The following is an 18,487-nucleotide window of genomic DNA, read 5'->3' on the forward strand; positions in this document are numbered from 1 at the left end:
AAAAACTGAACAAGCTAGGAAGAAGAATTGGGTGAGATGCCAACCACATGAAGATTGTCCAGGAGCAGAAGCTCAGAAGAAACAAGGACTTTCTCCAGAGCTGACAGGGACAGAAAGCCTTCCCACAAAGCCAGCACCCTAAATTTTAACTTCTAGCCTTCTCAACTGTGAGAAAATATATTTCTTTGTTAAAGCCAACAGCTTGTGGAATTTCTATTATAGCAGCACTAGATAACTAAGATACTACCCCCAAACTCTGTGCTTCTAGGATCATGTTCCTGAATGGATGAAAGCAGTAACTAAAGAAAAAGACTTTTTTTTTTGCTACATCAGACAGCTCTTAGCTATACCTTTCAAATTTTGGCTACCTGATTTACAAAATCTTGCCAGCTACAGACTTTTTAAAATATCAATAATAAACCAGAGATAACATGAGCCTCAGACAACTCATAATTTAAGGATAAATTTATCAGGAAAAATATTAATGTGCCAAATGAGACACATTCAAGTCTATGAGACTTTCAGGCTCATTAGTTAAGGAAGAACTTCACAGGTAAGGAATTGAGGTTCAAAGTAATTATCTGATCAAAATAGTTTCATTAATAAAGTAGCCAAAGCAGTACTAGAACCCAGACCTCCTGGGGTAAACACAACACAGATAGTCAAAAGGTAAGGGTAGTAGCAACAGGTTCACCAAAACAGTATCATGCCAAGGAACTAGGGCATTCCTCTGGTTTGTTGTTGTTGTTGTTGTTGTTGTTGTTGTGATAAATGCTGACTTGGCAACCTGGAAACAAAATAATCTCTGCAGAGAGTGGGTGAACAAACTGTATCCACTCAGCAAATGTTTGATCATTTTACTCCTTTTAGAATAACTAGTCTTAAACGTTTTAAAGTCAGACAGACTAAGGTATAAATCTCAGTTCTACCACTTTAGCAGTGTGATTTTAAGCTAATGGCTTTATTTCTTTGAATTGCACTTTTCTATCTATAAAATTATATGAAAATGGAAGATGACTACATCAGATCACAAAATGGAGGATGACTGACTGTATCATTACATAATTGCAAATTACATCATTACTTAATTGCCAAACCACTGAGAATCATGGCCCAACCAAGCTAACACATAACCTTAACTATCACTGCCAGTGTTATTCTTGCCTTGCACTATGGCATTTATCACACCAGACGTACATTGGCTGTGAACGTGAAATGTCAGATAATGAGACAGTCGATAAGTAAGGACTAGATGTATAACCAAATTTCAATTTTATTCTAAGCTTACTTAGAAATAGTCAGAAAAACTAAATCAATTGTTCAACAAAAACTTAAAATATAGTTTATTATATTTTTAAAATATGCATTGGATTTTGTTTGTTGTTTTGGTAAAACATATAAATAGTAAGAAAAAATTACTATGCAGACAGCTTTAATTTCAAACTTTTAAAACCCTAAATACCTCCACAGATAATTTATAGGACAGGGCAGATAGGTGGTGTGACATTAATACTTATTAAGGACTTAGTAAGTTGTAGGTACCCTGCTGTACATTTCTGTACCTTATTTAATTCTCCCAATTAAATTATATTACTTTTTCCATTTTGTAAGTAAAGAAACAGCTTCAGAAAAGTTTAAGAGCAGTTTTATAGTTAAATCACAATGTAAGAGACAGCATGCACTATCTAAAACTCATTTCCCTGACAGTATCTCTAACTGCCTGCAACAATGATCAAGTTTTAATTGGTGAATAAAAACTAGCAGTGTCTAGCATTTAGACATTGTCCCTCCAGGATAAAAATCTCATCAGTGTATGGCTGGTAAGTAACAGCCAGGAAAGCTAAGGCAAGGTTGCACAACTTCAACTTGTCTATTCATCATCTTGCAGTCTACGTCCAGGGCATTCTTGGAGTTCCCCAGCATGAAGACTGCCTGGCCTGTGAGCAATGTCAGTTAAGCACTTCACTGGAAACCATCAATATCTATCTTAACAGCAATACATTTTTTTTAAAAGCAAGTTATAAGGAATGTTTCCTTCCTCTGTAATTTATCATTCTAAGATGAGATATTTGGTAGGGATAAGCAAAGAAGGGAAGAGGGTGAACATTTACTGACTACTTAAACACAAAGTACTAGTTTAGACATTTTGTATTTGTCATCTCAACACCATCTTCATAGCAACATTGTATGCAAGAATATTTCAACTCCATTTTTATAGATGAGAAAACAAGAAGGCTAAAAGAAGTAACTTGCCCAAGGTCATAAACACCAGTTGAGAATTCAAATATAGGTCTTTTTGACATAAATCTATGTTCTTTCTTCTATAGCACATTTTATCTCAACAGAATGTAGAGAGAATGTGCATTCCATTCTTCTTTCAAATGCTGACAAAAACACTTCTGATATGACAAAACAGGAGCTGAGACCAAGACCCGAAAGGACTGCTTAGTGTGCTCATGCTGCCACAATAAAGTTTAAATGAGAAATCTCCAGGTCAATCTATGGAGTGAATGAGTTACAACTATAGGATGTTAGCTACGAAGCACAGAAGGAAACAGATGAGAAGGATTTTGATAATAAAGACCACATGAAATCCGCCCCCCCAAAAAAAACCAAAAACAGATCCTAATTCACTATTAGCCAAACCCAAGTGAGGAGACAAAAACTTACCAGAATTACAGGATACCTGCTGTGGGGGTGGGGGTGCCTGATGTGTCAACGTCTGGTGCTGATGGTTTGGATGATGCTGTATGTGTTGGTGCGGAGATGGGTGCTGGGAGTGAGGGGACTGGAGCTGGCTATGTTGCTGCGGGTGTGGTGACGGGTGCTGGGGACGCTGTGGATGCTGTGGTAAACCATGTGGTCGATGGGGCGGATGTGGAGCTGGCTGTGTGTGCATCTGTGGGTGGGACAGTGAAACTTGTACAACTGAATTACTGCCTGTGGTGTTAAGGCTACTGCCATGACTGTTGGACAGACTGCTTTGGTTGCTGTGTGGGTGAGAGCTCACTGTACTGCTTGGAGAATGCTGATAGGAACATGAAGTGTGGGACTGCTGGGAAGATTCGGAAGGGATGTTCATCAAACCTAAAAACAGAGAGAGCAAGATCACTTGTGGTCAGTTTTCAGTAGCATTTTACGGTAAATACATGCAAAATTACTTACAAAGCAAAGGTATATGTTGTCAGGAAGCAACTTTACTTCTGTTTAACAAGTATTTATGGAATATCCACCATATGATGGGCTATGAGGTTACCAAGAAGAGTAAGAAACATCATTTCCTATACTGGAACAGATACACCCTTAATAAAATTATAGACAACAATATAAATGCTAAGACAAAAGTAAAAGGAGATTACGGGAACAACTTTGCTTCATGCTTTTTCAGTAGGAAGGGGCTAGACAGAGAAGCCTTCCTTGAAAAGATAGTATCTGAGTTGAGTATTTAAAAGATGAGTAAATATTAGGAAAAAAGTGGGAAAAGTGTTGGGTCAAATTCAGAATGGTTTTCTGTAGATCTGAAAAGCAAGGCTTTAACAGAAGAGGAGGGCTGCTTCAAACCCAATTATTCCTATTCTCGTTCTTTTGTCTCCTGCAAAAACTTTCAATACAAAGGGGCCAGGATCTTTAAGACTAAGCAAAACAAAACAGCCACCTCCATTGTTCCTTTTCATTACTCCTATGGAACACTCCTGAGAACATGTACAGTTTAGAAGTGAAGAGTGCATACTTTACAGCACCAGAATGTAGGGGATTTAAGTCTCTGCACTGCTGTTTACACAAAATGTAACTTTAAAAAGTTAGTTAATCTCTGAGCCACAATTAGCTCAACTATAAATAGGTATAAAAATATAATAATAGTACCTATTTCATAGAGTTGTTGTAAGGACTAAATGCCATGGTGCAAGTGCAGGATGCAGAATGAGTTCAGTAAATGTTAGCTGCTATAATGATGATTAGGCCAGAAGTGCCTAATGTTAAAAATAACATATGTTTGGTTTGCAGGTAGATGCTCATTTTAATAAAGCTTATTGCAACATTTGCTTCCATATAACTAGACTTATTTTCATATCCTAATAGATGGTCCATACACTGTTTTGCTGAACCAGACACAAGCATTTCATTTATAACAAAAGAAAACAAGCAAACAAAAATCACATGGTAGTCCTTATTAGTATAAGGATCAAAGTTTTTCACAAATATTAATATTATTCTGAAATTTGTCATCAATATTAAAACTGCATTTGAGTGCACTGTAAGATAATTTTAAAATCTATTATGTTAATGTCTTGTACATAGAAGAACTGACGTAAGTTCTGCCTTGGTGCTGGAAAACTCATTTACAGGGACACTTTAAAGTTATTTCAGTCAAGATAAAAGAAAACAGTAACTTCATTATCTATTTCCAGGAAACTCACATTTTAAAAGGAAATCCAGACAGGATCTATACCAACATTTTCAATCTCCTATTATTTTTAAGTAAAACAAAATTATCTTTCAGAAGCCAAATATGTAAACATAAAGTCGTTATGATAAACATAAAGTAACTTTTGAAGCTAGGGAGAGAAGCCTGCTAGGTCTTCCTCTTCACCCACACACTTCTCCACAGCAAGCTCCTATTGCTGTTGTTAGGTGCCGTTGAGTCAGCTCTGACTCATAGCGACCTTGTGTACAACAGAATGAAACAGTGCTCAGTCCTGCACCAGCCTCACAATCCTTGCTATACTTGAGCCCATCATTGCAGCCACAGTGTCAATCCATCTCGTTGAGGGCCTTCCCCTTTTTCGTCGACCCTCCACTTTACCAACCATGATATCCTTCACCAGAGAATAGTCCCTTCTGACAACATCACCAAAGTAGGTGAGACAAAGTCTGGCCATTCTCGCTTCCAGGGAGCATTCTGGCTGCACTTTTACCAGGACAGATTTGTTAGTTCTTCTGGCAGTCTATGGTACTTTCACTATTCTTTGCCAACACCACAACTGAAAAGCGTCAACTGTTCTCTTCTTCAGTCTTCCTTATTCATTGTCTAGCTTTCTTTCACATGCACGAGGCGACTGAAAACACCAAGGCTTGTGTAAGGACACCTTAGTCTTCAAAGAGACATCTTTGCTCTTCAGCACTTTACAGAGGTCTTTTGCAGCAGATTTGCACAGTGCAATACATCATCTGATTTCTTGATTTCTGCTTCCATTGGTGTCGATGGTGGAACCAAGTAATATGAAATCTTTGACAACTTCAATCTTTCCTCCATTTATCATGATGCTGCTTATTTGGCCCAGTTGTGGGAATTTTCCTTTTCTTTATGTTAAAACGTAACTCATACTGCAAACTGTAGCTTTTAATCTTCACCAGTAAGTGCTTCAAGTCATCTTCACTTTCAGCAAGCAAGGTTATGTTGTCTGCATATCGCAGGTTGTTAATGAGTCTTCCTCCAATCCTGATGCTATGTTCTTTTTCATACAGTCCAGCTTCTTGGATTCTTTTCTCAGCATACAGATTGAATAAGTATGGTGAAAGGATACAACCTTGACGCACTCTGTTCCTGATTTTAAACCATGCAGTATTCCCTTCAAACAACAGCTTCCAGGTCTATGTACAAGTTCCTCATGAGCATAATTCAGTGTTCTGGAATTCCCAAAAGCCAAGAGCTCTGCAGAGAATAATTTGAAAACCACTAACCTACTTCAATTCTTTTCATTTTACTAATAGAGAAGCTGAGAACCCAAGAGGTGAAAAGTTAGTTCAGGTGACTCTGACTTACTCGAACTGAGAATTCCCCCTAAATGCTCTTTTTATTATACTGTGATGAAATGGTATTATGGTCTTCAGAAATTCTTGCCATTGTTATTTCAAAGTTAGTATTTTTCTGTTACGGTCATTAAAGTTGAACTTAGAAAAGTCTTGTGTTAGTTATTATTTTATAGATGGACAATTAAAGACAAAATTTGAGAAAATAGATATATCTTGCTTTAAACTCAAACACTAACCATAAAAAGCTACCTACTATACCAGCTAGCTACTACTCTCTCTCTCTCTCACACACACACATATAAAATGTGTAAAATGTATGTAACATTCATATACAACATTAACTTTCATAATACCTTGCAATGAAAATTATTAACATGTAGACTCCTTAAGGACAGGGATTAGAAAGCTGTAGCATTCATTACAATAGCAAACTATAGGTATACTCTCTGAGTTGGAGTATATATAGCTCATCTGCCAAACAAAGTAACTAGGAAATACTTCAGTAGTAGAGTTTCCAATAATTCCTGACTAGTTTTCTATAGGGGACAGACAATGTGATAGTTTGACTCAATCACATAACTCTAACATAAATTAGTAAACCAACAGCTAATAGAACACTAACACATTATAGCAACAACATAGCATCTGGCTGAGATGCAATAATACACAACCACCTATTCTGCAACCACCTATTCCACGTGGCATAGATGCAGTGTCAGCAACACAATGCTCCATGTCATCACTAATAATTAAGTAAAGCAGCCATGCAAGATGAAAAGTATCTGCCATTCTTGTGCTATGATGTAAATAATATATTTTATACATAAAATAATGAAGACACAAAGGGCATAATTATTCAATCCTGATTATGGTAATTCTCTAACAACAGTTGCTCTGTGAAAATAATTGTTAAAAGACAAAAACTTTTCAATAAAAAGCTCACCTTGTTGACTAAGTGACTGCTCGAAGACTGACTTATAAAGGCTCCGAAATGAGGCACTGAGATCTTCAAAATTGTATTCTGAGAAAAGAAGTTGTTTGTCTCGTTCTGGCAGGTTGTACTGCGGCTGCTGCTGAGGAGTTATTGACTGAGAGACTGGTTCTGGATGGTTGGTCACCTAACATTGAAAGAAAACACTATCGATTCAGTGGCTCTATGTCAGAATTAGTTTGTTGCACAAAACATGTAATTGAAAACACTAGTGCAAACACTGGAATCCAAAGGAAATACTTCCTTGTCTTTGTTTTCCCACATTCGGTTATGTTTTGGTACACATAAAAGGACAGACCACAAAACTGTTAACTTAGAGCTTGAGGAAAAATAAAAAACTAATCCAACCTCTCCATATGTCACAGAGGAGGAGAAAGAATTCAAAGAAATTAAATGACTTGCCTAATAAGGCATTTGACTGCTAACCAGGAGGCTGGCAGTTCAAACCCCCAGCCACTCCTCGGAAGAAAGGTTGAGCAATCTACTTCTGTAGTGATACCGCCTCGGAAACCCAAGGAGGGGTCGCTATGAGTCGGGTCCGACTCGATGGCACATAACAACAACAACAAAATATCATACAAAAAGTGATTAGCTAAACCTAGAACCCTTCCAGTTTTCTTCAATCTTTATCTTAGTTTCTGTGGAAACAATTTCATCTCAAATTCTACTATATTATGACTAGTAACAATACTCATTCATTTATTCATTTAATCATTAAGTATTTAAACTCAAATATTTTGAGTACTGTAAGTCAGGTTCTGTGGCATTGCCCAACCAAAGCAGCAATGAGCTTTATACACCTAACTTCCTTTCTAGGAGAAGTGAGAGAGAGCGTGAAAGAGGGAGGGAGGGAGAGGGGGAGGGGAAAAGGGAGAGAGAGGGAGGAGGAGAGGAGGAAAGGGGGGAGAGAAGAAATTGAGGAGAAGTTAAGTGGTAAAAAACAAAGGAAATTCTGAAAAGCAGAATAAACCAGGGGTTTGAACTATGAAGGAAATAAATAAATAAATAAATAAATAAATAAAGGCACTACAAACACCTAAAAAAATAAGAATTATCATTGAAGACAGTATAACTAAAAATACAATAAATAAAAGAAGATCAATTATATTTTTTAAAGAAAGTATTTGGTTAGTGCTTTCAAAAATTAAGGTACACACACTGGACATTTATACATCCATTTAAAATGATGCTCACAAGCTGCCTGCAATAACATGAAAAAATAAGAATTTTTATAGGGGAACAACTCCACATGGCACCTAGTGACCTCGTAAGTCTCCACACAGGCCTCATAGATAAGGCTCAATAGAAGGCTGACCTAGGCCTTGGCAGAATACCCTTGATTAATCCAGAGCATGAGATGACAGGAAGTCTTATGAGAAGCAAATTCTCATCTGCTACTTCTCACCTGCCTCCCAACCTTGTAAGAGGTGGCCACGGAGCAGTTTCTCAGCCATATATCTTACAGGAGAGGCTGCCTAGTGTTCTATGGGAAAAAGACATCTGTCTCTTCTGTTCCACTGAGACACGGGGCTTTCTCCCACTCTCCTTAGGGTAAAGATTATAAAACTGCTTAGATACGATATAGAATTTATGGCTCCGTTACAGAGCAACCTCTCACTCATGAAGTCTGTCATCTGGCCCCTCTAGTCTGGTGTTTCCCTGTGGGAAATGGTGAACTGATATTATGCTGATCTGACTTAGGCTGTCTCAATCCATTTGGGCTGTGCCCTTACAGACCAAATTTATAGAAGTGTGACAAATCCAACCAGTAGCTGCCACCATGCTGTTGCTTAAGGACTCACTGACTGCTAGACATCTTTTAAAGTGTGGGGGGGTGGGGAAGGAGTCTACATTATCTCAAGCTTTTAAGAGAGGCATTTAACCCTCTCACATTGGACATAGTAGACATGTTTGTTTTCATTCTATCACCTAGTTCTATAAACTTATCTTTACTTTTCCTTTTACTATATTTGGTGACACTAAACTCCACTGGGTGAGTTCCTGAGTTCTTTAGTTTCTTATGGTTAAGATTTTTTCCATTGAAATTATTTTATAAACAACTGTTGTTTGCTGTCAGGTGCCATCAAGTCATTTTCAACTCACAGTGACTCCATGCACAGCAAAATGAAACATTGCCCAGTCCTCTGCCAGTCTCATGATCCCTGCTAGACCTGAGCCCATCATTGCAGCCACTGTGTCAATCCGTCTTGTTGAAGGCCTTCCCTTTCTTCACTGACCCTCCATTTTACCAAGCATGATATCTTTCTCCAAGGAATGGTTCCTTCTGACAACGTAACCAAAGTAGGTGAGACGAAGTTGGTCATTCTTGCTTCCAAGGAGCATTCTGGGTGCACTTCTTCCAGGACAAATCTGTTAGTCCTTTTAGCAGTCCATGGTACTCTTAGTATTCTTTGCCAACACCACAACTCGAAAGCATCAACTCCTCTTCAGTCTTCCTTATTCATTGTCCAGCTCTCACATGCGTATGAGGGAACTGAAAATAACATGGCTTGGGTTAGGTGCACCTTGGTCTTCAAGGAGACATCTTTGCTTTTCAGCACTTGAAAGAGGTCTTTTGCAGCAGATTTGCCCAATGCAATACATCATCTGATGTCTTGACTGCTGCTTCCATTGGTATTGGTTGTAGAGCCAAGTAATATGAAGTCTTTGGCAACTTCAATTTTTTCTCCATTGATTGTGATGCTGTTTACTGGTCCACTTGTGAGGAATTTTGTTTTCTTTATATTGAGGTGTAATCCATACTGCACACTATAGTCTTCAATCTTCATCAGTAAATGCTTCAAGTCATCCTCACTTTCAGCAAGCAAAGTTCTGTCGTCTGTGTATTGCAGGTTGTTAATGACTCTTCCTCCAATCTTGATGCCGTATTCTTCTTCATATAGTCCGGATTCTCAGATTATTTTCTCAGCATACAGATTGAATAAGTATGGTGAAAAGATACAACCCTGACGTACTCCCTGCTTGATTTTAAAGCATGCAGTGTCCCCCTTGTTCTATATGAAAGACAGTCTTCTGACCTATGCACAGTTTCCTCATGAGTACAATCAAATGTTCTGAAATTCCCATTCTTCTTAATGCTATCTATAATCTGTTATGAGCCACACAATCAAATGCTTTTGCATAGTCAGTAAAACACAAGTAAACATCTTTGTGGTACTCTTTGCTTTCAGTTAAGGTCCATCTGACATCAGCTATGATATCCCTCATTCCACATCCTCTTCTGAATCCAGCCTGCATTTCTGGAAGTTCTCTGCCAACATATCACTGCAACCATTTTTTAATTATCTTCAGTAAGATTTTACTTGCATGTGAAATTAATGATACTGTTCGATAATTTCCACATTCTGTGGGATCACCTTTCTTTGGAATGGGAACAAATAAGGATCTCTTCTAGTCAGCTGGCCATGAAGCTGTCTTCCAAATCTGTTGGCATAACTGAGTGAGTGCCTGCAGTGCAGCATCTGTTTGTTGAAGCATCTCAATGGGTATTCTGTCAATTCTTGGAGCCTTGTTCTTCACCAATTTCTTCAGTGCAACCCTGACTTCTTTCAATACCATTGGTATTGCCACCTCCTGAAATGGATGAACATCGACCAATTCTTTTTGGTACAGTGTGTGTATTACTTCCACCTTCTTTGGATGTTTCCTGCATCAATCAAAAATTTTGCCCATATAATCTTTCAATATGGCAACTCAAGGCTTAAATTTTTTCTTCAGTTCTTTCAACTTGAGAAATGCCGACCATGTTCTTCCCCTTTGGTTTTCTAACTCAAGGTCTTTGCACCATTTCATTATAATAACGGACTCTGTCTTCTCAAGCTGCTCTTTGAAATCTTTTGTTCAGCTCTTTAATCTTGTCATTTCTTCCATTTACTTTAGCTACTCTCCGTTCAAGGGCAAATTTCAGAGTCTCTTCTGACATCCATTTTGGTCTTTTCTTCCTTTCTCGCCTTTCTAAGGAACTTTTGCTTTCTTCATGGATGATGTTCTTGATGTCATCCCACAATTCCTCTGGTTTTCAGTCACTGGTGTTCACTGCCTCAAATCTACTCTTTAGATGCTTTTTAAATTCAAGAGGGATAGAATCAAGGTCATATTTTGGCTCTTGTGGACTTGTTTTAATTGTGCTCAACTTCAATTTGAACTTGCATATGAGAAGTTGATGGTCTGTTCCCCAATCAGCTCCTGGCCTTGTTTAAGCTAATGATATTGAGCTTTTCTATCACCTCTTGCCACAAATGTAATCAATCTGATTCCTGTGTACTCCATGGGGCGAAGTCCACATGTATAACTGCCGTTTGTGTTGCTGAAAAAGGTATTTGCAATGAATAAGTTGTTGGTCATGCAAAATTCTATCACTCATTCTCCAGCATTATTTTTATCACCAGGACCATATTTTCCAACTACTGGTAATTCCTCTGTTTCCAACTTTTGCATTCCAATCAATCACCAGTGATAACCAACATATCTTAACTGCATGTTTGAGCAATTTCAGACTGCAGTGTTGGTACAAATCTTCAATTTCCTTATCTTTGGCTTTGGTGGTTGGTACATAGATTTGGATAAAAGTAGTATTAACTGGTCTTCCTTGCAGGCGTATGGATATTATCCATCCTATCACTGACAGCGATATACTTCAGATCTTAAAACAGTCTTTGTGACAGTGACTGCCACACCATTCCTCTTCAATTTGTCATTCCTGGCATAATAGAGCATTTGGTTGTCTGATTCAAAATGGCCAAAACCAGAACACTTCAGCTCACTAATGCCTAGGATACCCATCTTTATGCATTCTATTTCATTTTTGACAACTTTCAATTTTCCTAGATTCATACTTCATACATTCCATGTTTCAATTATTAATGGATGTTTGCAGCTGTTTCTTCTCTGAGTCATGCCACATCAGCAACTGGAAGTCCTGAAAGCTTTATTCCATCCATATCATTAAGGTCAGCTCTACTCTGAGGAGGCAGCTCTTCCCGAGTCATATTTTGAATGCCTTCCGACCTGAGGGGCTTATCTTCTGGCACTACATTGGACAATGTTTCAGGGCTAGTCATAAAATTTTCTAGTAATATTTCAGACAGTGTTTCACTGCTATTCATAAGGTTTTCATTGTCCAGTTCTTTGAGAAGTAGATGGTCCCTTCCTTCTTCCAACTCTGTCTTAGTCTGGAAGCTCCACTAAAACCTATCCACCATGGGTAATTCTGCTGGCAGGTGCAACACCAGAGGCATAGCCACCAGATTTATACCAACACATAAGCCACCACAGGACGACAAACTGACAGATAATTTTGTCTCCCTTAAATGTTCCAAACCGCTCCGCTCACTTCCTGGCCTCCCTTAATGCTGCTCCAAGACCCCCACACCTGGCTCACCTTTCCGGGCCCCTTTTAAAGCTGCTTCCAAACACCTCTGCACCTGACTCACCCCTCCGGGTGCTTAGTTTACTTTAATACTCCAAGTAGTCTTTTTATATCATGAGTTGCCAGATGGTTGGAAAAGAAGTATCAGAGAACCCAAGAATTATGGGCTTGTGATCAGGGAACAAATAAACATAATATTGGAAGAATACACTCAGGGATCTTTATTATAGCATACCTTTAGTTTCCAAACCAACACTGAAAATGTATACTATTTACCAACTGGATACCAGTCTATCCTAATCTTTGGAGTCTATAGAATCCCTTTCTCAAATCAACAGCTGGAAATTAAGTTTATACACACACACACACACACACATATATATATATGCTCTAGGCTCTTTTTTCCAAGAACTACAAAATCATCAAACGTATCTCTGCTAGACTGAAGTATATATACTTTTTCTATTTCAGTTGCTTATCATTTTAACATGGAACAGATGGAGTAAAACATACAAAAACATAATACAGGATAACCATATATTCGTATCCTACTTGGTAAAATTTAAGTACTCAAAACACTATCAAGGTAGAAGTCTGCTCTACTTAAGCCTGAATGTATTTACCTAAGTTAATGAACGAATTACTTGAGAAATATACATCTTCACTTTTTATTTACATTTCAATTACATGCAGTTTAGAGTTTTAAGCGCAAAGTGAGTACTTAACAATGAAGCTAACTTCACCAAGACTTACCGGTGTATAACTATGCACACTTCCAACACTGTTCAAATTAACAGATGCCAAACTCTGGTCTGAGAGACTGTTGTTAAGGCTACTGCGTGGGCTATCACTGCCATCTTGATCAGTGTTGTACAATGTTACCTAGAGTGAATTAAAAACAAAAAAATATTGAATAAATAGTACCAACTGTGAATACTTTTTTAAGCAACTCTACTGGAAAAAAAAAAAAAGAAAGAAAAACTGAGCTGGCATATGGCAGGAAGACAAAAACATTAGTGGTCTTTCCTATGAGGCTCACCCTATTTCATGCCTCAATGTTCATCTTGAAATAACTTTCTCAACACTCTCATATCCTATATCTGGAGGTACATAAACTCAATTTACTATCAGGTATAATGAGTCCATTAACACATAATGAGTAGAGGTAACGGTAGATTTTTACTGTTAAAATTTCTAGAATGCATAAATTTGTTTTCCCTCAACCCTTAAGCAAAACTGATATACTGTCTTATCAAAATCTTAGACTTCAGAAAAAAGGACACAAACAAAAACAAACTAGGTATTTCTGAACAACTTTACATATCATAGTGTTTAGAATATTAAAAATTAGGAATGCAACTATCTAACACATTTGCAAAATCACATATGTAACCCAAAATTTTAAAGTAACAATATTATGAATATATGTTTCAGATGTAAAGAGCTATATATCAAAATGTTAACAATGATTAAGTGGCAAGGGGTTGGGTCACCAGTGACAGTATATATTTTTACAATGTTTGACTGTGTTTACTATAAGCACCATTACTTTGTAATTAGAAAGGGAAAAAAAAGGTATTTTTAAAAAGAACTACCCTAACTATCTTTCAATGTTCTGTTCAGATGCTACTACCAACTTTACCTTCTGTAGTCCTCCTCCATGAGAGACTTTGGTTTTATGGTCTAGCTAATTTTTAGCAAAATTTCATCTCCTACTAGGAGCTCTGGTGGCATAGTGCCTAAGGCATTTGACTGCTAACTAGAAGGACGGCAGTTCAAACCCACCAGCCACTCCTCGGAAGGAAGATGGGGCAATCTACTTCCACAGAGATAGTGCCTCGGAAATCCAAGGAGGAGTTGCTGTGAGTTGAGTCGAATCGATGGCAGTGAGTTTGGTTCTGGTTTTGTTTGACTGTTAGCTTGAGTCCCAATACAAACTAACCAAACCCACTGCCACTGAGTCAATTTTGACTCACTGCAACCCTATAGGGAAGAGGAGAATTGCCCAAGGCTGTAATGTAAATCTTATGGAAAGACTGCCTCATCTTTCTCCAATGGAGCAGCTGATGGGTTTGAACTGCTGACCTCTGGGTAACAGCCAAATGCTTTAACCACTGCACCACCAGAACTTCTGAGTCCTCAACAAGTAACCACAAACTGCATAGTTCTTTCTGCTCAGTATATAGTTAATAAATACTTGCTCGATTTAGTTAACAACTGAGCTATCACACCATGCTTCCCTCTGTGCTGAAAATGTGATCATGCTTTTGCCAGGTGACAGGACACATGGAAAACTAGGCATATATGAACCTGTATTTAAGACAAAACCAAACTGTCTCACATTCACATCAGACACAACAATTATACGTGTCTTGTAGTGCCTAGGGCATTTGACTGCTAACCACAAGGTTGGCAGTTCACACCCACCAGCCACTCCATGGAAGGAAGACTGGACAATCTACTTCTGTGAAGATTTACTGAAACTCAAAGGGGGTTGCTATGAGTCAGAATTGACTCGATGGCAGTGTTTTTTTTTTTTTTTTTAGTTTAGATAATACATACAGTAAAAGAGTATTAAAAAAATAAGACCAAATTAAAAAAAAAAGTCTGGCAAAGATTCTTCTGGTAAACATGTCCAACAAAAATTTCATAAAAATCATCTTATGGATTCACATGAATAATTTTTAAAAACTATAAAACACCACAATATCAACAAATTACAAGCATCCATTGTCCTTTTCTTGGCTGCTCATTCTCTCCTATCATTCAAGCCAGAAATACTCTCTACAATCCTAGCCAATTTCCTCTTATTTTATTTGGAGGCAGATAAACATTTTTTAATTAAAACATAACATGTAGAAAAAATAAAGTACAGAAATGAGTATTTTATTTGTTACAAAGCAAGTATACCTATGTAGCATAGTGCCTAAGGCACTTCACTGCTAACCAGAAGGTTGGCGGTTCAAACCCACCAGCCACTCCTCGGAAGGAAGGTTGGGCAACCTACTTCCATAGTGATACCACCTCGGAAACCCAAGGAGGGGGAACTATGAGTTGAGTCCAACACCACAGCACATAACAACAACATACCTGCGGTGTAGTAAATTACTTAGTGTGGCTTTTCTACCCGTAAGTCTTTGTAAACTCTAAGGTGGGAATTGCTATTAGCTACGGAGGAGATCCTGGTTTTAAAGTCGCCCACCTGGGTTATTTCTGTTGGGCGTGGCACAATACAATGTTCTGGGAAGTTCCCACTCTCTCTCACGTGCTTAGAGTTCTGATGCTGTGATTGGCTAGTTTGACCACCCTTCCAGGCTCAAAAGGAGCCTCCTGGAGGCAGGACTCTCTCTGACTGCTGGTGGAGGAAGACGTGCTTCCGAAAGAGACACGCACCCCTGAAAGAGACACGTGCTGCTGGGAAAGAGCCGCAAGAGAGACGCATCGCTGAGTGAGACACCGAGGGACCGACACTGCTGGGAAAGAGACTGTGAGAGACTCTTGGCTGAGGGACGGTGGGCTGGGAGAGAGACTGAGCATTCTTCCTGGACTTGAGTTGTAGCCTGGTGCTTCCCTAATAAACCCCATAATCTGTGAGTTCTGTGTGGCCACTGCAGTGAATTATCGAACCCAGGAGAGAGGTGGTGGGTGCTTTGGGAGGAACGATTGGTGAAAGGGCTGGAGGGAGGCAGCATGTTTGGTCTTGCAGTAATAGGCCTTGGGTTACTGCTGGTAATCCTGCCTTCCCCTTGTAGGGTTAGAGGAGGTCAGAACATGTGGCCTCCTTGCCGTTTTAGCAATACCTATGTAGTCAGCACCCCAATTCAAGTATAAAACAGCAGTTCTCAACCTTGGTCTCAGAATCCCTTTTATAGTCCTAAAGACTGAGGAGACAAGGAACTATGGTTTATGTTGATATGCCTCTCAATAATTAGCACATTAGAAATTAAAATAGAAAAAGTCTTACTGATTTATCTATAAATAAAAATTAGAACATGTTAACATTAAAAAAAATTCCCCAATAAATAAATAATTAAAATTAGACGTATCACTGTTTTGATATTTTTGCAAATATCAACTTTTGGCTAAATAGAAAACAGCTGAAATCTCCTATCTGCTTCTGCATTCAATCAGTTACAGTATGTTGTTTGGATGGAAGTATACAGAGAAAACCCGATGTCACACAAATAAGTATTTGGAAAAAAAAAGGAATATTCTAATTGACTTTTTAGATAATTATAGGTAGTCGTCTTTGACTCTCTACCAAAACACACCAAGTGGTCATTTCTTAAAAGATTAGCTGTGGAATCTCATTTTGTAACATCATGCACTGGTTGTTTAGAAAATATTGGTTACTGAGTTACACAGATCTAAATGCTGACATATTTCATTATGTAAATTTTTAAAAATGATACTTTGTCACCAGAAATCTCATTAGAAAAATCTTTAAAGAATGGGAAGCAATCAGGGTCACTGTGGTGACTACAAGTTTTCCAAAGTTCTAAGTACTGCTCAAAAGCTCAAATTTTATCACTGTTAACAGTGTCAATTGTTTTTCTCGAAATGACAGGTTTACTTTGTTCCATTTTCAAGAAAACATCTGCCAAATACTCAAATACCAGTAACTTTTGTAAGTTGATCTTTCAAACAAAATCAGTGATCTGTGGACAAAGCAGCAAGTTCTGCTCCCAATTCATCAAACAAATGCTTTTCCTTGAGACAATCACTGTGGTTTTGCATGTAGTGGAAGTGCTTTATGCATACCTACTTCCTATTTCAAAACACAGAATATTAAAAAGATGGATATTCCAAGACTCACAACTTAGTAAAGCTATTTTTCCTACTCCACAAGGATATTTGTATGCAAAACCTTTTTTTAAAAAAAATTTTTAACTGAGGGTATGTGGTAGGAAAAAAAATACCAAAAAAACAAACTCACTGCCATTCAGTCAATTTTGACTCATAGTGATCTCCACTGAGTTTCGAAGGCTATAAATCTTCATGGAACCCAACAGCCTCATTTTTTTCTGCAGAGCATGCAGGTGGGTTTGAACCACTGACCTTGTGACCAGTAGCCAAATACCTTAACTACTATAGCACCACAGCTTCTTAGCAAAGAATATAGTAAATACTAATTGGATGCCATTGCCTTGATTTGTGCTAAGGTGTCAGCAGTTTTACACATAATTGCTTTTGCTGCATCAGTATAAATGCAAATAAAAGAGAAAAAAGCAAACTATATTTTAGTATTACTGTGAAAACTGTTTTGACCTAATGGATCCCTAAAAGGGTCTCGGTTGTGCAAAGGTCCATAGACCACAATGCACTCTCCCAAGGCAGCCAGTGAACATCCATTCCCAGTTCCCAGCCCCCAGTAACTATTATGTAAAGTCCTATCACTATTGATAGCATTCTCATTTCTGAACCAAAGTATAAATGGAATTATACAACATATTCCCTTCTCTGTCTTCTTTAGTAGGAAATTTAGTAAAAGGATTTCATAAAGCTTTATTTTCAATTGCATTTACTAATATAATAGCTACTCAATCTTTATTATTTCCTTACCATTAAAAAAAATTCATCTTATTCCTTTTTGTCCTATTGATAACTTTATTATTTTTACCAATTATATTTATGTCTATTCATCTGGAATTTATTTTTATGCACAGAAAATGCTATTATTCCATATAGATATCAAATGATCCAGCACTATTTATTGAAATACATCTCTCCCACGCTGGATTCTGGTCCATGAATCTGTCTATTCTTGTGCCAATACCACATTTTCAATTACTACAGGTGTAGTCTTGGTATTGGAAATATAAATCCTATCTCGGAAGGAAGGTTGGGCAATCCTACTTCCGTAGTGATACTGCCTCGGAAACCCAAGGAGGGGTCGCTATGAGTCGGGGCCGACTCGACGGCAAATAACAACAACAACAACAACAAATGATCTTTTTCTTCAGAATTGATATTTTTCAGTATTATCCTTACTACTAGTAGTCAGTCATTTTGAATTCATACTTACAGTTTAGGATCAGCTTTGCCTTTTTGTCTGTGTGTGTGTATATATATATATATAAAGAGTATCCTAAGGTTTGGATTGAAGTAACACTAAATGTTGGGGAATACTGACTTCTTTACAATAGTTTTTTCTTCATTTACACACACATCCACACACACATCCCCTCCAATTATTTGTATCTTGTTTTCTCAGTGATTTTTAACTTCCTCTTTTGTTTAAACTCAGGTATTTTATGTTTTTAATGCCAACATAAACATTATCTTATCTTCTGAATGTCTGTGGCTAGTATACAGAAATACAATTGATTTCTGAACTAGAAGAGATCTTGCTA

General features: G+C 37.8%; 1 protein-coding gene across 1 annotated transcript in view; it reads right to left on the reverse strand.

Moving 5' to 3' along the window:
• Positions 1–18,487, reverse strand: part of FOXJ3 (forkhead box J3) — a 138,413-nt gene that overhangs the window by 13,463 nt on the left and 106,463 nt on the right. Inside the window, exons 5-7 of the mRNA XM_042782919.1 lie at positions 12,888–13,016; positions 6,698–6,872; positions 2,671–3,087 (exon numbers count right to left, since the gene is read on the reverse strand). Coding sequence (XP_042638853.1) covers positions 2,671–3,087; positions 6,698–6,872; positions 12,888–13,016 — 721 coding nt within the window. The remainder of the gene's footprint in view (positions 1–2,670; positions 3,088–6,697; positions 6,873–12,887; positions 13,017–18,487) is intronic.

This window comes from Orycteropus afer, unplaced genomic scaffold (genome assembly GCF_000298275.1).
Source record: "Orycteropus afer afer isolate SDZICR_OR568_19922 unplaced genomic scaffold, OryAfe1.0 scaffold00510, whole genome shotgun sequence".
Classification (NCBI taxonomy): domain Eukaryota; kingdom Metazoa; phylum Chordata; class Mammalia; order Tubulidentata; family Orycteropodidae; genus Orycteropus; species Orycteropus afer.